Genomic DNA, 17,952 nt, shown 5'->3' with positions numbered 1-17,952 from the left:
GCACAGGTAGAACATGCAAACTCCACACAGAAAGACTGACAAGTTCCGACCAGGGTTCGAACTAGGAACCTTCTAGTTGTGATGCAACAGGGCTAACCACTCGCCACTGTTCAGCCCCCAGTGCAATTTATTTAATTTAAACATATGCTGTTGAATACCATGCTGAATACTGCTCCAGTAAAGGGGTAATTGCACAGTTTAATGGGCATTTTAGGATGCAAAGGACCTTTACACTCTACAACAGAAAGCACAAAAGTTTCTATGAAAACAAAAAAAATTGAGTGTGACATCTGCCATCACCCTCTTGTGGTTCAGAAAAGCAAATGCCACCCTAAACAGACACTATACAAGTGCAGTCCATTTAGCATTTACTTCATGATTACTGAAAAAAATCTAGCCACAAAATTGCCTCAGCTCTTGCTCTGACTGCATAACTGTGCATTTAAATTTGAAATTCAATGTTTACACCTCAGTTCATGACCCTGCCAATTCCACAAATCTGCTTTGATGTCTTTTACTTAAAAAAAAATATTTCTCCTGCTGCAGTCTGTTTATTGCAAAAACAATATTCCTGTTTCTTTGGCATTTTTTGTGTCTTAACTGAGTTGAGCAGGGGGGGCAGAGCAACTCATGTTCTTCTGACATCTTGCTGTAAAAACTCCAACTCTTCCTTTTCCATTGTGGAAAAGCCTTGAGTATAAAGTCTGTAATGACACTTGAACAGTAACTTTGTCATCTCATGCATGCTTTTTTGAGCTTATAAATGCTTTTGGTCGTCTGCTGTCAATGACAAACTTTAGCTTCAATGCATTGATCAACAGCACAAACACAGTCCGTTAACAGTCTAGTCAATATCAAACCATGAGTGATCACTACAGACTACAGCTTTGATCATCAAAATTGTATGCCACAATAATTCAGTGTACAGGCCCATTCAGCGTGGCTTTAAAGTTATTGTGATATAGTGATTTTAGTTGTCAGTGATGGAGAGCAAGTAGATGGAAGGAGAGCAATGAAAGACAGATGTCAGAAAGTAAATGCCAGGATGGGATGGAGGGCTACATAATAATTTCCACCATATTAAGCCCTCGGCTTTCCTTCCCCCTTTTTGTGTTCTCATATTGTTTCAGCACTCAATCAACAGGGTGATTATTAAAAGTTGCTTACAGGGAGTGGCCTTGTGTCACTTTCTACGCTATTGACTACAGTATAATCCATCAGAGAACTGCAAACCCCTGAGAGGGTCCGTTAGATACAAGCCAAGTTTGTGAAGAAAGTTACAGGAGAGTAAATGAGGATGTCTTGACATGATAAATGGGTGAACAATATTGAATTAATCAGAGGAGGGATCCAGCTCTTTACTGGAAATTGCAAGCTGGTGATCTCCTTGGGGACTTGCTATTGCTCAAGCACACACATGCAGATAAAAAAAATAAAAATAAAACAGGGACACGAACATAATTAAAAAAAAATCTAGGCCCCTTCCAAGCTTCTTGGAAATAGCAAAATTATTTCGACAATGTTAGCTGTTTTTTATTATTAGTCAAATACAGTGGTACAGATTCTATGGGGTGACTGCAATTGTTTCAAAATATGAACTTAAAAAAATTGCATTTTCCAGTCAAGGCCCTGTGGACAATATTGTTCACATTAATTTTCAGCATTTTTTTGTTGTTTTTCCCAGATTAAAAAATCTAAATCCCAGATGTCCCTATTAAACTGTAATATTTCCAATTATAATGCTCTGACTCTGATAGCACACTGAATTAAGTTTTGTTAACCTCAAAAAAATAATGTCTTTATCAAGACAATTGTGGTTGTGGTAGACACATTCTATAACATTCTTATTCAAAGTAAAGAACATAAAACAATTTTTCTTTCTTTTGTTAAAGTGCTAATCTCAGATTTTCTGGTAAATAAATGTCTGTTTAGCCACTATCTATCACAGAATGAGGTAACACAATGGGGATTGAGCCTATGACCCACTGATGAAAGCCTTTGCATTTGCTGTATACAGTATAGTATTATTATGGACTGGGTGCCTGTGCCATTTCCAGTGTTCTGTGTAGTGAGTAAACAGTAATTTACTACGGCTGGACAAACAAGGAATAGATCGATGATTACAGATACAACTTCAAAAATGAAAATCCAAAGAAAAAGAAACAAATCTGACGCTCAGATGAGGTCAAACAGTCTAAAAAGGAAAGCGAGGAAAATCAAGAGTTCCAACCGTAATAAAGGGAGCCAGCCGTAGACGTCTGGTTAAATTGGAAAGTGTCCTCCTGCAATTACCGATTACAGCCAAAGGTGCCGCTAAAGAGAACGAAACTGAAATTGTCTAGACAACATAACATACACCAAAGCCATGAACTGCTCAAATCAGCAGTTGGGTTCCGAAGATCAGAAACAGAAAGATTATGTTGAAGCAGATTGGTAGAGTTCAGAATCACCTATTTGATTCAAGATCAAGATAAACTTTATTATCCCACAGGTGGGAAATTTGTCTTGCGCTAATCACCCACGCTGCAGCCATAAACAAAGAAAACAACAACAACACAACACCATACACATGACACAGTAAAACAGGCATCAAAATGACCTTGGTGTAAATAAAAATTATCAGTGTCAAATAGTAATCCTGAAGATAAATACGAAAGCGCAATCCCTTACATCCCTTGTCCCCAATAATTAAAAATAAACATGATGGGAGCAAATTACTATGTTGCTTGGCTTCTGATTTTTTGTTAAATTTTTCAGTCTAAGAGAACAACACCATCCAAAACAATATCTTTGAAAAATCCCAGTCAGTGTTCTGTGATAAGCACAGCAAAGAGACCGATATCCTAAAAATGATGTCTATGCTGCGGATGCCAGTAAATACTTTACTTTGATTATTCCAGAACTCAGTGCAGCTTTTTACATTACTGACCACATGATACTCCTTGATTGCTTGACACACTGAATCAGCATTTCTGGGTCAGCTCGACTGGTTCCGTTCCTAAATTTCAAATAAACCTTTTACTTTTTCCATTTGTAGCTCATCCTACAAATATGATATTTAATGTGGAATTCTGCAGGGTTACGTTTTAAGTACACTTATTTTTGTCTTCACATGCTCCCATTGAGAAGAAAAATCAATCAATCAAAAAAAACTCACAACATCCCTTTGCACTGCTACACAGTTATTGCTCATACTTTTTCCTCCCCCTCAATTCCCTCAATTCCCCATATCAGGCCGATGTTATTTGACACACACAAAAAAACTGTCTCCAAGATATAAACGACTGGTTGACTCATAATTCCCTTCGGTGTAATGATAACAAGAACTTTGCCCTCCACAAATCATGAATATTACTGTTGAGAATTTCACCTTTTAATCTACAATAGACAATGATCCAAGAACCTGGGTGTAATAGTTGATGGTAATTTAAGTTTCAACAAGCAGGAAATTTACAATGTCAAGTTTACATTACTTCAACTCAGAAGAATATCCAACATTAGGCATTTCCTATCACCCTCTGATTAAAAAAGAGTCATTCATATACTTATATATATCATCAGTGCCAGACTACTGTAACTTTCTCTGTAGGCATTTGTTAGACTAACATTTCCTCTGTGTTATTTTAAATGCTGCTGCGCAGATATTCGCAAGGTCCAAGTTATGAACATGGTACAAAAGACCATGTTAACCCTTACCCTTGCACTTGCTCCCTGTTCATTTCAGAATTGACTTCAAAATCCTTCTGATTGTCCATCAATCTCTCGTACAAATATCTTAGAATTTTTCACTCTTTACAGCACAACAAGAACCCTCAGATTTTTCAAGCTAGGAATGATGGGTGTGCCTTGTTGGAGGAAAGACAATGACAGGGAGAGGGCTTCAACAGCTCTGGAATAGCCTTTTGAAAATAATTAGACAGGCTGAGTCTATTGATGTTTTCAAGATGCATCTTTAAGATGTTTTTTGTAGTCTTTGGGTCTTATGTTTGACTAGTTTAATTTTAAAATTTAAATTTAAACAGCATCTCGTATGCACATTATGCCACTGTATTTATGTGTGTAAACATATGCCTTTTTTAAGCACTTGTTTGCTTGTACTATTGAGGTGCTACAAAAATTAAATACACTTAAAATAATGTGTTATATGTTGCGGTTAATAACTTACCAACTACATCTTTTAAAAGACAAATTATGCAGTTAGGGGGGTATTAGCATATTTAGCTTGAGCCTTTAAGTTAAAAATGTGAGGGGTTTTTTTTAGTTTCCCTACAAAATTAATCCTGAACAAAGTTGTGTTCACACTCCCTGTGATTGAAAAGGAGCTGAGATCCGGAGCAGTCTAGTTTTCTGGAGTGTGTTCCTCTCCTTTTATTGCCAAGGCAGCCTAACCCAAGTGTTCTCCACACATAACTGATCTGAGGACAGATGCTGACATTTACAAAGGTCCACAGTTTTCACACACCATTAATTAAAGTGAAAACAATCCCGTCTTCCTCTTTCACTCTTCCACTTTCACTCTCTTTCCTAACTACAATTCTACTGCATGTCTTCAGGAAACTGTAGTGACAGCGAGATTCTATGTACACAGAACTAATAGGTTTGCATTAACACACTTGGCCTCACATTAACCATCACGATGGGGAGCTTCTTGACTAGGTTCAGTCAGCAACGCTTACAAATGAAATCCCTGCTTTTACATGGCCTATATAAAGAGATTCCACGGATGGCCATGAAATCCATGCTGACAAATAATATTATTTGTTTGGTCTGTGAATGGACACAAATATGATTTAGATTGTAATAGCAGAAGCCTCTTTGCAAATTGGGACATGGTCAACAAATGGAAATGGTGCTGTTATAGTGTGAGTATTCAATTCTTTGTGTAAATTAGTGCAAATAATGGGGGTAGTAGTGTTGAAATTTATGAGTAGTAGGATTTTCAATGGAAGGCAATTTATAGAACAACTGTTGATGACATCGTGGAGAGTTTGGCAATTGAAATTCAATTGAGCATTGAACATTTGAGGGTATATTTGCATTTATAGAACCCATGTTCCTTTAATGTTTTTTTTTATTTTTTGAAAAAGTAAGTGTGGAAGAAATTACTCTTTTTTAACTTTGTAAAAAAACTTTAATATTCATTTACTAAAATGTAATATTCATTGACTATACACAGATTTCTTTAATGTCTAGTTATGGTCTCTGGCTCCATATTGCCATACTCAGTAGGATCATCTATGAATACATGGATTTTTATCATTAATAAGGAGGTGATTGATTTTACAACATATGTAATCCATCTTTTGAAAGTTTTTTTTTTTGTTTTATTATGAATAAAGCAAAGGTCATTTGAAAATTATAATCAGGTGATGGTCACCACATGCACGTAGAGACTGATATCCCCCTTTCCTCACTTTTTCAAAATATTACAGAAATGAACTGTGAAGAAATAAGTAATAAATTCAACTTAAGTAAATGCCAGTATGAATTTAGAGAAACAGAACTACTACCTCTGCAGGTAGTGGCAATGGTTTAAGAATTGACAGTCACTTAATGAAAGTGAGGGATGTGTGGGATAGGAGGTACAGCTTTTTCTGGGCTGAAAAGCTTCCTAGAAAATAGAAAATGCAATCCAAATTTTAAAATACTTAAAATTAATAAATATCTAAAAATGTTTAATTTGCTTTTGGTATTTGAAAGCTTGGTTAAAAACACTGGTTTTAAGTGTAAGAAGTGTTAAATTATTTTTCAAATGACATAAGAATGTAGGACGGGCCTTAGCTTTTGATTTCAACAGAGACTATTAAGTCATTTTTTATTTAATTCACTGCTGATTCTGTTTATACTGTATAATGTGTGATCACTGAAGAAATCAAAAGTATTATTAATAAAGTCCATCTCTATTTAAAGCAAGATGCACAAGATGTGTGGTCAACATAAAACAATGTTTTTGCAATAATGTATAATGGTAATCTAATGCACAAAAATAATGGAAAACAGTAAATAGTAGACGTTGTACATTTTAATACGTATTAGCAATGCAGACATACGCCTTTCAAAACTCTGTATGTGTGTACTGCTACTGAGTGTAAAAAAATGTAATGTAGCATTTCTGCTGCATCCAAAAAATAGCTGTTGAGCTTTAGTTGTATCATTTATTCTCAAATATATATATATATATACCTATATGGGGTTATACAGTTGGTATAAGCATAAGGTATTCATAATAGAAAACTTACTTATCTGAACAGATTTAGAAGCAAAGGTGGCTTCAAAAGGCAAAGTAAAATCTCTGCTCAAGCACTAGGATACACAAGCTGTAATCTTTATATATTTGAAATTGGCTTAATTCACGTCTTTTTGGCATTCATAACAGGCTGACATTTGTGCCAAAGCCCAACTAAAACCCCTCTCCACCTTTTTTCAGGCTGCTTAATTACAAAATGATATTTGCTGCATTTGAAGCTTGATTTTTTTCCCCCCAAATGCAGCCTGGACCATTTCAAGGCCAAGGTAAAGCTCCATATTCAAGCCGATCAACATGAACAGGTTAGAAACCAGAGTGCAAAGGTTTTATTTATTTCATTTGTTTACAGTCGTTTAGAGGTAGTTTTGCAGTGACCCTGTATATGTGTGCTAGCACAGACTAATGGGAAATGTCGCCGACTGTGCTATCCCAACCAGAAATAGCAAACACATAAGTGCATAATATTTTCCAGTTCACACATCACTTTTGTGTACTGTATGTGTGTCTTAAATAAATGTATATGGATGTTTGAATACAATTTAGAGTGGAAGAGAGGATTGTTTATGTGCATGATTTTGTGGCCCTGTATAAGAGTGTATGGATTTGAATGTGCCTGAAAATGAGTGTGTTTGTGTGTTTGGGCACACACTAACTTATCCATGCAGTCCAGGCCTGCAGTTAGCAGTAGTGTGCTACCTGAAGTGGAACGGAGGAAGGCAAATTGCTTGGGGAGTGCCATACTCCTCTTGCTTTTCATTTAGCAGCTTAACAAATCCAATCCCACAACCAGGAGAGTAGATTCACATTGACTTTGCTTACTATGTTTGATAACAATGCATGAATTATCCTTTTAAATTACTTTCTGCTTTCATTTTTTAATTAAAAATATTAAAGTGAATAATTCATTCGTGTTCCCTCTCAGAACTAAAAACTTGTAACTCACCAGCAGTTTGTCATACACTGCTCCCTGCATTCTACATTTTACAATGAACGTGACTGAGCAGCTTTAGTGATAAGTGAATGAAACACATGACCTGAAAAGAACAACTTATTTTTCAGATGTCACAGGTGCGTTTATGAATTTGAACTTTGAATTTTTTAGCTTTGAGAAGTGGTGGTATTGATAAGGAATTAACATATGTCAGGAGCCCACAGGTTCCCAATTCAGCAAAGCAAAAATCTATCAAAAACAGTCATTAACATCTATTATACAGATCAACAGGCTGTTGACGTTGTATTGTTATAAGTAGCGGCTACATATGTAGTTTGCCTGCAGGCCAGAGGAAATAGTATTGTATTGTTAGCATGTATGTTCCTGCTTGAAAAAGCTACGCTTTCTAGATAAAAGACAGGTAAATATGTTTCTCAATTTATCTGTGAAGGTTCTGTCACCCAGGTCATGGTAATTCTAAGCTTAATCCAAAAGGCAACTGGACTTGGTTGAAGGTCTTGAAGACGTTTCACCTCTCATCCGAAAGTTTAGAACTTAAGAAGCCTTTCAGACGAGAGGTGAAACATCTTCAAGTATCTCAGTCTTGTTTGTAACAACACAATATAAGAACATTTAGTGGAAACTAAGTATAAATGATAGCATGCCAATATTTTAGGTTTCAGTTTGCACCAAAGTTGTGGACCAACCAAATGACACACATTGCAATCTGGAGAAAGCCTCAACTTGTGAAGTTGATGATAAAGTGTGAGCAGAAGTGGATCCAAAGGGGGGGGTGGCCTAGACCCCCCTTGAAATCTGATTAGCCACCCCAAGTGCCACCCCAAAATTCTTAATAATGATTCGCTCTTTGCCTCGTCAGAGGCAAAAAAATCTACTATTTGGCTGTGTTGCAACAGTCTGCAAGTAGCTTTCTTTGCATTTTAATGTGGCACATTTCCTTTAGTACTTTAAATTGTTACTCTAGCCACAGAGTTTCCGCTACTGATTGATACATACATTTTGCAGCGGCGGCCCACAAACATCTTTTTAATCCTTCAAGGTATAATCTCGAAGATTTTCTTGAAAATAAATGGTATAAAATAAAATATCACTATTGCCATAATGGTGATTGAGCCTATGGCCCACTGATGAAAGCCTTTACATTTGCAGTGTATAGTATTATTATAGACTGGGTGTCTGTGGTGACATTTGTGGAAAAAAATCACTATTTAGTGATGCGTTTTCCATCACCCAGCAGTGGTTGATCTGCCACAGAGGATAGACGGATCAAAGCAGCTGTTTTTCCTGTCTCTGCAAGTGTTGCAATTAAGCAGTAATCTACTATGGCTGAACAAACAAAGAAAAGATCGATGACTACAGATACAACTTCAAAAATAAGTGAAAATCCAAAGAAAAATAAATACATTTAACGCTCAGGTTAAGCCAAACAACCTAAAAAGGAAAGCGACCGTCAACAAGGGAAATCAAAAGTTACAACAAACAAACAAAGGGAGCCAGCCGTAGACGTCTGGTTAAATTGGTAAATGTGCTCCCATAATCACCGATTATCACCAGTGGGTGGTGCTCAAGAGCCCAAGACTGAAATCTTCGAGATTTTGTCTTTAAAGAATTAAGCTTAGAAGAAAGGGTTAATTAAATGCTATTCATTCGCACATGCATGTGTGTGGACACATATTTCATGCCAGCCCTGCATGAGTCAGTGCCCCAGTCGGGCCATCCCATGTCAAAAAAATCTGGATCCGCTCCTGAGTGTGAGGGGACAGAGGAGGAAGAGAGGAAAAGAAAGAAAATTTGATGACACAGTGAAAAACAAAAAAAACACAATGAAAGAAATACAGACAGGACGATTCAGACACAACAAATGATGAAACTGAGTGGCAAAAACAGTTGACTGGGAATTAGTAACAATGAAGTAACAGATCAACAGAGACATAGAGAAAGGCAGAAAGAGAAAGAAAGACGAGAGGAAAGAGATGCCACGAGGGTTGCTGGATAAAGTATGTGGAGATAAGAGTTGTTCAACAGGCCCTTAAGAACCTGGCAGGCCATCGTTTGAACTCTGAGGCTTAGTGGATCTGAAGCAGAAATCTCCTGGAATTAAACCACTTCAGCTGGCAAGCGAAGGAATCGCAACTTCTTTGCTTTCCTCACTGACACTTTTCTGTTTCAAAGAAAAACACTTAGTAAATTGCATTTATATTTAGTTGATCAATTTGTGACAATAAATAAAATTGCACTTTAAGCCACATTCCCTACAACAGCAATAACATTTATTCATAATTTTCAGGTCTGCCACTGTTGACTCCCCAACAGGCATTTTTTTGGTTACTGTATGCCCGCCTAGTCTTGTTCAAAAGATATATATATACGTATATACGTATATGTATATATATCTATACACACATAAATGCATAGATCTTTTTGAATGCAAGGGTGGACACACTGCTACTACAAAAAGGTTAGCGAAGCTTTTCTGTGCTTATAGATGAAATAAATCAGAAATCCACTTAAAAAACCTATAACCATCTTTACTTCTGTTTGAAATGAAATCCAGCAAATGTAGCAATCTTATTTGAGCTTGAACTTAGGTGAAAAGAAAAGGGTAAAGGGAGAAAGGGCTAGCAGAGTATGAAAGTAAGAACAGTGAGCCAGTTGATGTCTCATCTTCGAACTCCAAAAGCCTCCAGCGTCTCACTCAGTAGGTGAATCAGCTTTAATCAACTGGTCTCCATCTATAGCATAGGTTCTTTAGAAGCATAACCCTCTGACTGCTATCACCTTTGAAGACTTCTCCTGATTTATTAAATTGTGGGGGGTGACAGAAAAGAGTGGCTCGCTTATATTAGTTGTAATTGTATTGGTTTTATCCCTCGATTCTTTAGTGTAACCACTTGAGCAAGAAACAGTAAAAACCATATACTCAGGACTTCTGAATTGCTGAGACTCGTTTCTCATTCAATTCAGTAATAACATAACTTTACAGAGACTTTGATAAATAAAAACCATGACAATGGAAACATTCACAGGCACTGCTTCTCTGATCTAATGTGCCATTCATAGCAGTTCTCATTCTTTACTCTCACTGTGGGAAACAGCTACTTTCAGATTTGTCATGAAATGTTTTAAGAATATAGTTACCATTTCAAAAAAGTTCTGTGAACAAAGAGCAGTTCAGCAGAAAGTTACATCACAAAATAAGGTTTTAACCAAGTGGCAACTTCCGGTGTTGAAAAATTAAGCCAATGCGGAAGTGCAAAAAACTGCAGTTCGAGTGGCCACTTGAGGCTGGCTCCAGAAAACAAGAAATAACATTACAACAGGTGGGAAAATGCCAATTTTTACAGCTGAAATAAACATGTTTACAGCCTGGTACAAAAAACAGTTTTGTTATATAAAGCTAATTTTATTGTTCAAGATAACTGTACGGGGGGTACATTTTTTTATAACACACCCGTTTTAATTATATTAAGCCTTAAATCATAGGGGCCAGATCACTTGATTGACAGGTGGATCCTGCTGGCTGTCTGCTAGACATCAACACAGACACTGAGCTTAACTTCACCTGTTTGTGTTGTTGGAGACTTTTGGGGATTTTTTCATTCAAATTTAAGACAAATAAATCTGTCTCTGTGGGATTTATGGAACTTTATGGCTGTGCAAGAAGTCTGAGCTCCAGCTTTTTGGTGAGTTATGTACGAAGTAGCAGGTATACTGTGCTAGCTTTAGCTGCTTGTTAGCCTGTGCAGTGTTTATTTAATCGTCGGCCAGTAAATAGGAGTCAGGAGTTGTTGGCTTTTCCGCGGAGAGATTACAGGGTTGAGCAGAGCAGTTATTTTAAGTTTCCCGTTACGTGTCGGCTCGCCGCTCTCTCACCAGGCGAGCGAGCGGCGAGTCCGCTACTTCTTTAGTCTGATAACTAAACATCTGCAGTCAGTCACCGACAGAATCTCCTCCTGGCAAAGTCAAACTAGCTCATTCATTATTTATACAGTATATGGCTAATAACCGCAAGTTACGCTGAGGAGCATATTGCCTAGCTTCATAGCCGTAGCTGGCTGATTCATGCAGCCCGCCTATAGAGCTCAGCCATAGGCTGTAGCTCGGTCGCGCTCCGCCTCTTTGCCTGCCTCTGGATTAGCCAGCTCTGGCATTTCCAATATGGTGACCCCAGGCGGCGGTGCAATTCGGGCTTCAAAACGCTTCTTCAGAAACCAATGGGTTACGTCACTGAGACTACGTCCATTATTTATACAGTTTATAGTTTTAACTCGACTTAACAGGCAAGAACATTAAATGATTTTCGAAAGGATATTCACTACATTTCAAAAATACCAAAAATAAGTTGCACATATTGGTCTCTGGAAACTCTCACTGTAAAGAAATCCTTATTGAGTTCACATATGTAGTGTTACATACTTTGTGTAAAGATCAACCTCTGGAAAGGAGTTTTACTTTTATTTTTTAAATCAGTGATATGGACATCCTAATGTTTACAGTAGTATATATTTTGATAGTGGTTTTAGTATTTTAGCCTTCTCTTTTACTTTAATCTCAATGTGGATGGATCTTTCACGCTAGGACTATAGGGCACTGGTTTAGCTCAATCAGTAGAGCGAGTGGCTCATATACAGAGGCTACAGTCCTTGACGCAGCAGCTGCAGGTTCAACTCCCGCCCTCTGCCCTTTGCTGCATGTCATCCCCCACTCTCTTCTCCCAATATTTACTCTCTTCAGCTGTCAAAAGAATGTGAAAGAACAGAAGTAATGTGCATGAGCATGTAAAATGTCCAGCATAAGGGCCCGATCAAACAGAACGTGTTTTAGCAGCTGGGGGGGGCGGCTTTTTTGTAGTTGTTTTCAATGAGAGGGACGGTTTTGCGCTGCTTTTGCGCTGCAAAGCGCTTTGTGTTTTTACACTCTGTGCGCCTCACGTTTTTGAGGAAACACTCTGAGCACCTTGAGTTGAAAAAACTTAAAGCTCTCAAAGCAGAAAAGCGCCTGACGTCATGGCCATTTTTTCTCATTGTCCAATTGGCTGTCAGTTTACAATATAACGGTTAGGTTAATGACAAGCTAATGATTCTGTGGTTGCCTTGACAATAGTAAAAAAAAAAAAAAAGGCACAGCGAGCTGCTCTTTTTTTAACCGTAGCCTTCAACAAAAAAGGCAGTGCGGTGCGCCTTTACAGCCTGCAAAACACGCTGTCTAAGTTACATTCTTAATCGACAAGCTAACTTTGGCTTGTTTTTAGCAAGAATGTTTTGCTAACTTTCCTGACGGCAGATTCCCACAACAGCTCACGTACACTGCACCATAAAATTATTTGCATTAAATGCAATGGAAAAAAAACCAAATGAAAATCCAAGACAGAAAGAAAAGAAAGAAAAACAGCAAGTCAGGAAATACTTCAAGAGACAATAGAAAGCACGGACAATGTGACAAAAAAAGAGGGAAAGAATTGATAATTGAAAGATTGTGCACAAAAAAAACTTGGAAGAGATGACGTTTGTGTGTGATAATATTAGACTTGTTTGGTACCGTTAAGAAGCCAGGTCCCTAAGTGAGCTGGCAACCAAAGTTACCTTCTGGCAGCTGTCCACTGTCATCTACTAATGCACTCACGACTTTTGAACCTCACAGTTAATCAGGGAGGTAATGGAAAGGGATGCAGGCTGTAAAGAGCCCTACAACTGTCTGGTGGACTTTTTAGATGTCTTTACACACAGCCAGGAAAACTGAGCTTATGAAAACATGCAGGGTGTATGTCTTTATGCATGTCTGTATGCAGGTCTGTGTGTCGCTTCTTCGTAGGAATACAAAGATTTATGGCGCCCCCTGTGGCTTGTGTGCACATTACCTGAAAATCCCTCTCTTCTAGAATTTCTTTCCTCCACCTCACCAGGAAGGCAGCGCACACGTATAGGTGAAAATGGGAGAAACCCTCTGGTTCAGCCTAGAATCATAGAGAAAAAAATGTTAAGCACAGATGTAGATTTAAAAAAAAAAGCTAATTTTACAGTTGTACAAGAAAGAAATGCTATACTGTATTGTTCAAGCAATTCTGGAGAAAGTTTGTTGATATTTGAATTCAAATGCCAAACAGATAAATCCCTCCTTCCAGTGCTCCTTCAGCTCATTGCCACAGAAACAATGCAAACAAGTGTGGCTAAATAAGAATTATTAAGATATATAAAGATTCAATAAGAGGCATTCCATGAGTGGCAATATAGAGTACAACATCACTGGGACTGTTCACCCTGTGTATCACCTTGCCTTAGCCAGGTGTTCTGAAGACGGTTAATTAACATTACAGCTGACTGTGTAAGTCTACATTAATGAAGCTGCTACCTCTTAATCACACAGCAGACTCTTATTTCACTGGTTGATGAGAAATTAAAAACATACAGATAAATGTACATCATACAAAGTAGCTGATCTAGCCAAGTTAGTTAGCGTCTTAACTTGGAGCATAAATATTAGAGTTTTTGTTGATATTAGATGGATTAAGCTGCGAGTGCGGTCTTCCACAATTTATAATCCATGTCCGACATCTCTCCTCTTGAGTTTTTGGCTAAGGAAAAGCTGAAAATATGACATCCCCCTCTAAACTTTGAAGAAATCTGCTGTCACACTTGCAGATTCCATATGCACACCATTAAGGCATCTGAAAGCTTGACAGGCCTCCTGTGCCTAGTTACTGTTGCTAACATAGGATTGGACATTGGCTGTTCAAGGGAGAGGCTTAGCGAAGGGTCAATTGCTGAAATGACAACATGAACAAACAACATGACAACATGAACAAAAACAGAATTTTTCCAGTGCATCTGTTGATCAGGCCGCTAATTTCAAATTCAGCTAGAATCGTCACACATTTCTTTTAAAGTCATAAAGGAAGTAGTGATTCATTCAGAGTACCTCAATTAGCACATAGCTTCATTTTAAGAAGGATTTAAAAGCAATTTTACATTATGTATTTAGTCTGCCTATAAAAGAAAAAAAGGACAAGGTATAGAAAAAAGAAAATCAAACATTTTTCTGTCACAATCTAGAAATTACATTTGCAGTGTGTCAGACACAAAGACAGAAACAAATCCCCTCTTCTTTGCAAAGCTTTTTTATTTCAACCCCTTGTTATGCTTGGCAGCTCACTTTTTTATGACTCAGCAGTGAGGGGGGAATTAAATAGCGTGAAAGACAAAGGAGGAGTTGTACCTTGTTCTGTTCATTTTTTCTCTTGAGCCCTATCACAGGGAGGGTAATAACCAGGTCTTTAAATACAAGTGTATTAGGAGTTTGCACCCCCATAAAGGTGGGATACATCTAACAAGCGTATGTTAATGTATGAGGTTTTTTTGAGTGCTTGTCTGAGGTTTAGTTAACCACATACTGTTTTTGCTTTAAATTCATGTAATTTAAGTGTGCAATTATGAATCTGTGCTTGTTAAGGATGGACCGATTGAGAAAATCCCAGCCGATACTGTTACCGACGTTTGAAACAACAATTTTGCTGATGGCCAATGCCAATAGCGATGTTTTTTCCAATAACTGTAAATTTTGTAATTATTAATGCCCTCGCCTGGAAATATAATTAACTTTAATTATAAAAAAATAAAACAATTCAACCAAAGGTGTCCTTTACAGGCAAAATAAATTGTCAAGTGTCCTCTTTCACAGTTCCAAAAACAGCAAAAAATTTCCCTTTCTCAGTTCTGTTCCCCAGGGTAAATTCAAAACAGTTTTAAGCTCCCAATTTTCATCAAGAGTGAGCCCTGCTGTCAACTCACTCTGGTACTCAGTTTAGCTCCCACAAGCTGCCAAGTGAGACCTCTCACCAAGTAGAAACACTCTTTGGAAAACACAAAGATAAACACTCACACTCTAAGTAATAGCATGACTACAAGGATTATTCTACATAGGTGCCCCCGTATGTGTCTTCTTTGATAACGTGGTTGTAGAACATGAGGCAATACTGCCAAAAAACAAAAAATACAGTAAAATTTACTACCCAGGGATCAGGAAACACGCACTCATACACACACACACACACACGCACACAAAACTATTGTAATTGTCCCAAAAGAGTCTTTGGTGAGTAAATAAATAGTCCATGGCGACATACATTTTCTGATAATTGAGCCAAGTATCTTACCTTTTACTACAAATGTACAGCGTTTAAAATACACTGATTACACTGAATCACTCATTATCACTTTAACCATCTGCATACTAATTTGTGTATAAAAGTGAGTCATAACTCTGCACGAATGAACAAAACTGCCTTTCCACTGTGATAATTACATTTCCCACTAGGAAAGAAGGAAGCGAAAGAAGATTAATAGTGGACAAACAGATTGAAACAGAGACATGGTGTGTAAAATGGGTATAGTAATATATACAGTATATACTAGATGCCAGCCTATACTACATTCTTACTTTTGTGTTTCTTCTTCTAAGTCAGATTGATCCTTCTTACAACTTTGCATCTCCTGTTGATTGGGTTTCATCTGACTTTACCTTGCACTTATTAAACTGATTTTTTTGAATTTCCTAACTGAGTGTGTTTGTGTGTGTGTGTGTGTGTGTGTGTTTGAGTGAGAGCGAGTGAAAGGGAAAGAGAGAACATTTGTAATAGAAAGAGAGAGTACTGAGTGAGGTGAGGGAGTGTTTGTGAACAGTGAAGCGTAGCGTGATGTGTGTTGTAAACTGGCAGGTGATTGGCTTGTTGCTCTAACCTGCAGCTCCAATCCAAACAGCAGAACCAAGCGAGCACAACTCGTGTACACACACTCAACCACAGATGAGCGAGTATATGAGCGGCATTCGGGAGCACAATGTTTATCAGCCCCAAAGATTTGCACTGTATTAATTTCCTTCCTACTATGAGTTTTGGTGTGTGTGAGTGTGTGTGTGAGTTCATGGTTGAAGGCACCAAGGACTCTTAGGGATTGTGAAATTCTGCAATCCAGTCTATTTATCTTTCTGTCCCTCCTCTCTCTTTTTCAATCACCTGTCGATTTATCCTCTGCTCTCAATCTGTCTCCTCCTTCAGTGTCATTCAACAAATGTCTGTCACCCTCTCTCTCCCTCTCTTTCCTGTTAATATAACTTTGGAATATTTTTAAAATTAAAAAAGGGTTTATATTAGGGATACAGGATATTTGATTTTTTTTGCCAATATCAGATATAAGCCGATATTTTCCAACCCTTTTTGCCGATTTAGATACTGATATATTAGGCACGTTTTTTTCCACCAAATTGCAGAGAACATTATTCCCCTGCAGTGAAATTTATATCATGCCTACTCTTATTGTAGTGGGCCATACTGCTACTGACATCTTGCACCCTTCTTGGCACTTGACCGAAGAGGCGTTGTACACAAGGTCACGTGTCTGATCACTCACGTTTCTGAGCGCACCTGAATGTAACATCCCCCCGAAACACAGAAGTGAGAGAGACATGCCCGGACTTGTTTACTGCACACTCTTTTTATCGTGTGTGCGTCCATTAATATATAAGTGAGTTTTGCACTGATGTTTATGTTACTCTCTGTTATTGTGTTTAATATTTTTGTTGTTTTTGTGAATAGTGTTACATCAGCTCTCTCAGCTAGATTAACCTATGAAATCAACACACTGCTGAACATAGAGAAACCGGTCAAAAACAGAGTTTCCAACTTTTTTCACGGTAATCAGAAGTGGCCTTGGACAATAAGATGGTGTTTGGAACAGGCCAAGAACTCAGCCCACCGCAACAACCTACATGCCAACTTGCAGTCCCTGGACAACAAGTTAAATGATTACAGGGGTCAGGTCAGATACACACAAGGCATGAGGAATTGCAACATCTTCTATCAGACTGAAACATTCCTCACATCTCTGGTGCCAGATTAAGCCATCCTGCCATTCGTTTGTTCCACAAAGACAGGACGGAGGATTCTGGCAAGTCCAACAGAGGCGGAGTTAGTTTTCTGCTTAACTGCTTGCTGGTGTAACTCACAAAACATTAAAACTCTCTCCCACTCCTGCTCACCAGACCTTGAGCACCTAACCATCCTGTGCCGTCCATTTCACCTCCCTCGGGAATTAACATCGGCCATTACAACTGCTGTATAAATTCCACCGCAAGCGGACACAGACACTGCATTATCCTCCAGATATAAATACTTGTTATGTGATTCTTGTTTGTTTCATGATGGCATTGTGTTAGACAAAGACAGTGAATATGAGAGTGAGAAAAAGAGAGTGTGAATTATAGATGCTCATGTGCATTCATGGAAGACTTTTTGTGGACTGAGAGCTGGTCGCCTTACAGACGCACAACATGGTCTTCTCTCAGGCCCGACATATCAATAATGATTACTTTGATGTCTGTACATTACCAATATTCAATTTCCTGCCCTTTATTTAAGTTTGGTAGACTGTTTATCTGTGTATGAATAATTAAATAAGCAGGAATGAAGTGGCAGGAGATGAAAAAAAAGTCAGCTAAATGTAATATCTAATTTCAGCAAGCTTGAGTCTAAAGATTTTTTTTTAACAGAAAGTGAACTATCTTTAGCCTAGAATGTTATTTGTACATCAAACAATGATGTGTGCCAGTGGAGGCTGTTAGTATAGCAATCAGCATTATCCAAGGAACACACTGCAAATATTTTAGAAAGTCCTTGTGGTTCATGGATTAATCACCAAAAGGTAATTATTGACCACCAGTAGGAATACTCAAGCAGCAGTAGTTTTACAAGTTGTAGGTTTCA

At 37.9% G+C, this 17,952-nt stretch overlaps 1 protein-coding gene across 2 annotated transcripts in view; it reads right to left on the bottom strand.

Annotated features, from left to right (window-relative positions):
• The window catches only part of tbc1d22a (TBC1 domain family, member 22a), a 121,516-nt gene that overhangs the window by 17,862 nt on the left and 85,702 nt on the right, over nt 1-17,952 (bottom strand). For both annotated transcript variants that reach the window (XM_069670990.1, XM_069670989.1), the window contains exon 13: nt 13,057-13,152. In XM_069670990.1, the coding sequence (XP_069527091.1) occupies nt 13,057-13,152 (96 nt within the window). The remainder of the gene's footprint in view (nt 1-13,056; nt 13,153-17,952) is intronic.

The sequence above is a fragment of the Semicossyphus pulcher genome, unplaced genomic scaffold, assembly GCF_022749685.1.
Source record: "Semicossyphus pulcher isolate SPU_LCO1_2020_fin unplaced genomic scaffold, fSemPul1.0.p SCAF_20, whole genome shotgun sequence".
NCBI classification, from domain to species: domain Eukaryota; kingdom Metazoa; phylum Chordata; class Actinopteri; order Labriformes; family Labridae; genus Semicossyphus; species Semicossyphus pulcher.
Note: the sequence above shows the minus strand (reverse complement) of the source record. Positions and strands in the feature narration are given on the sequence as shown.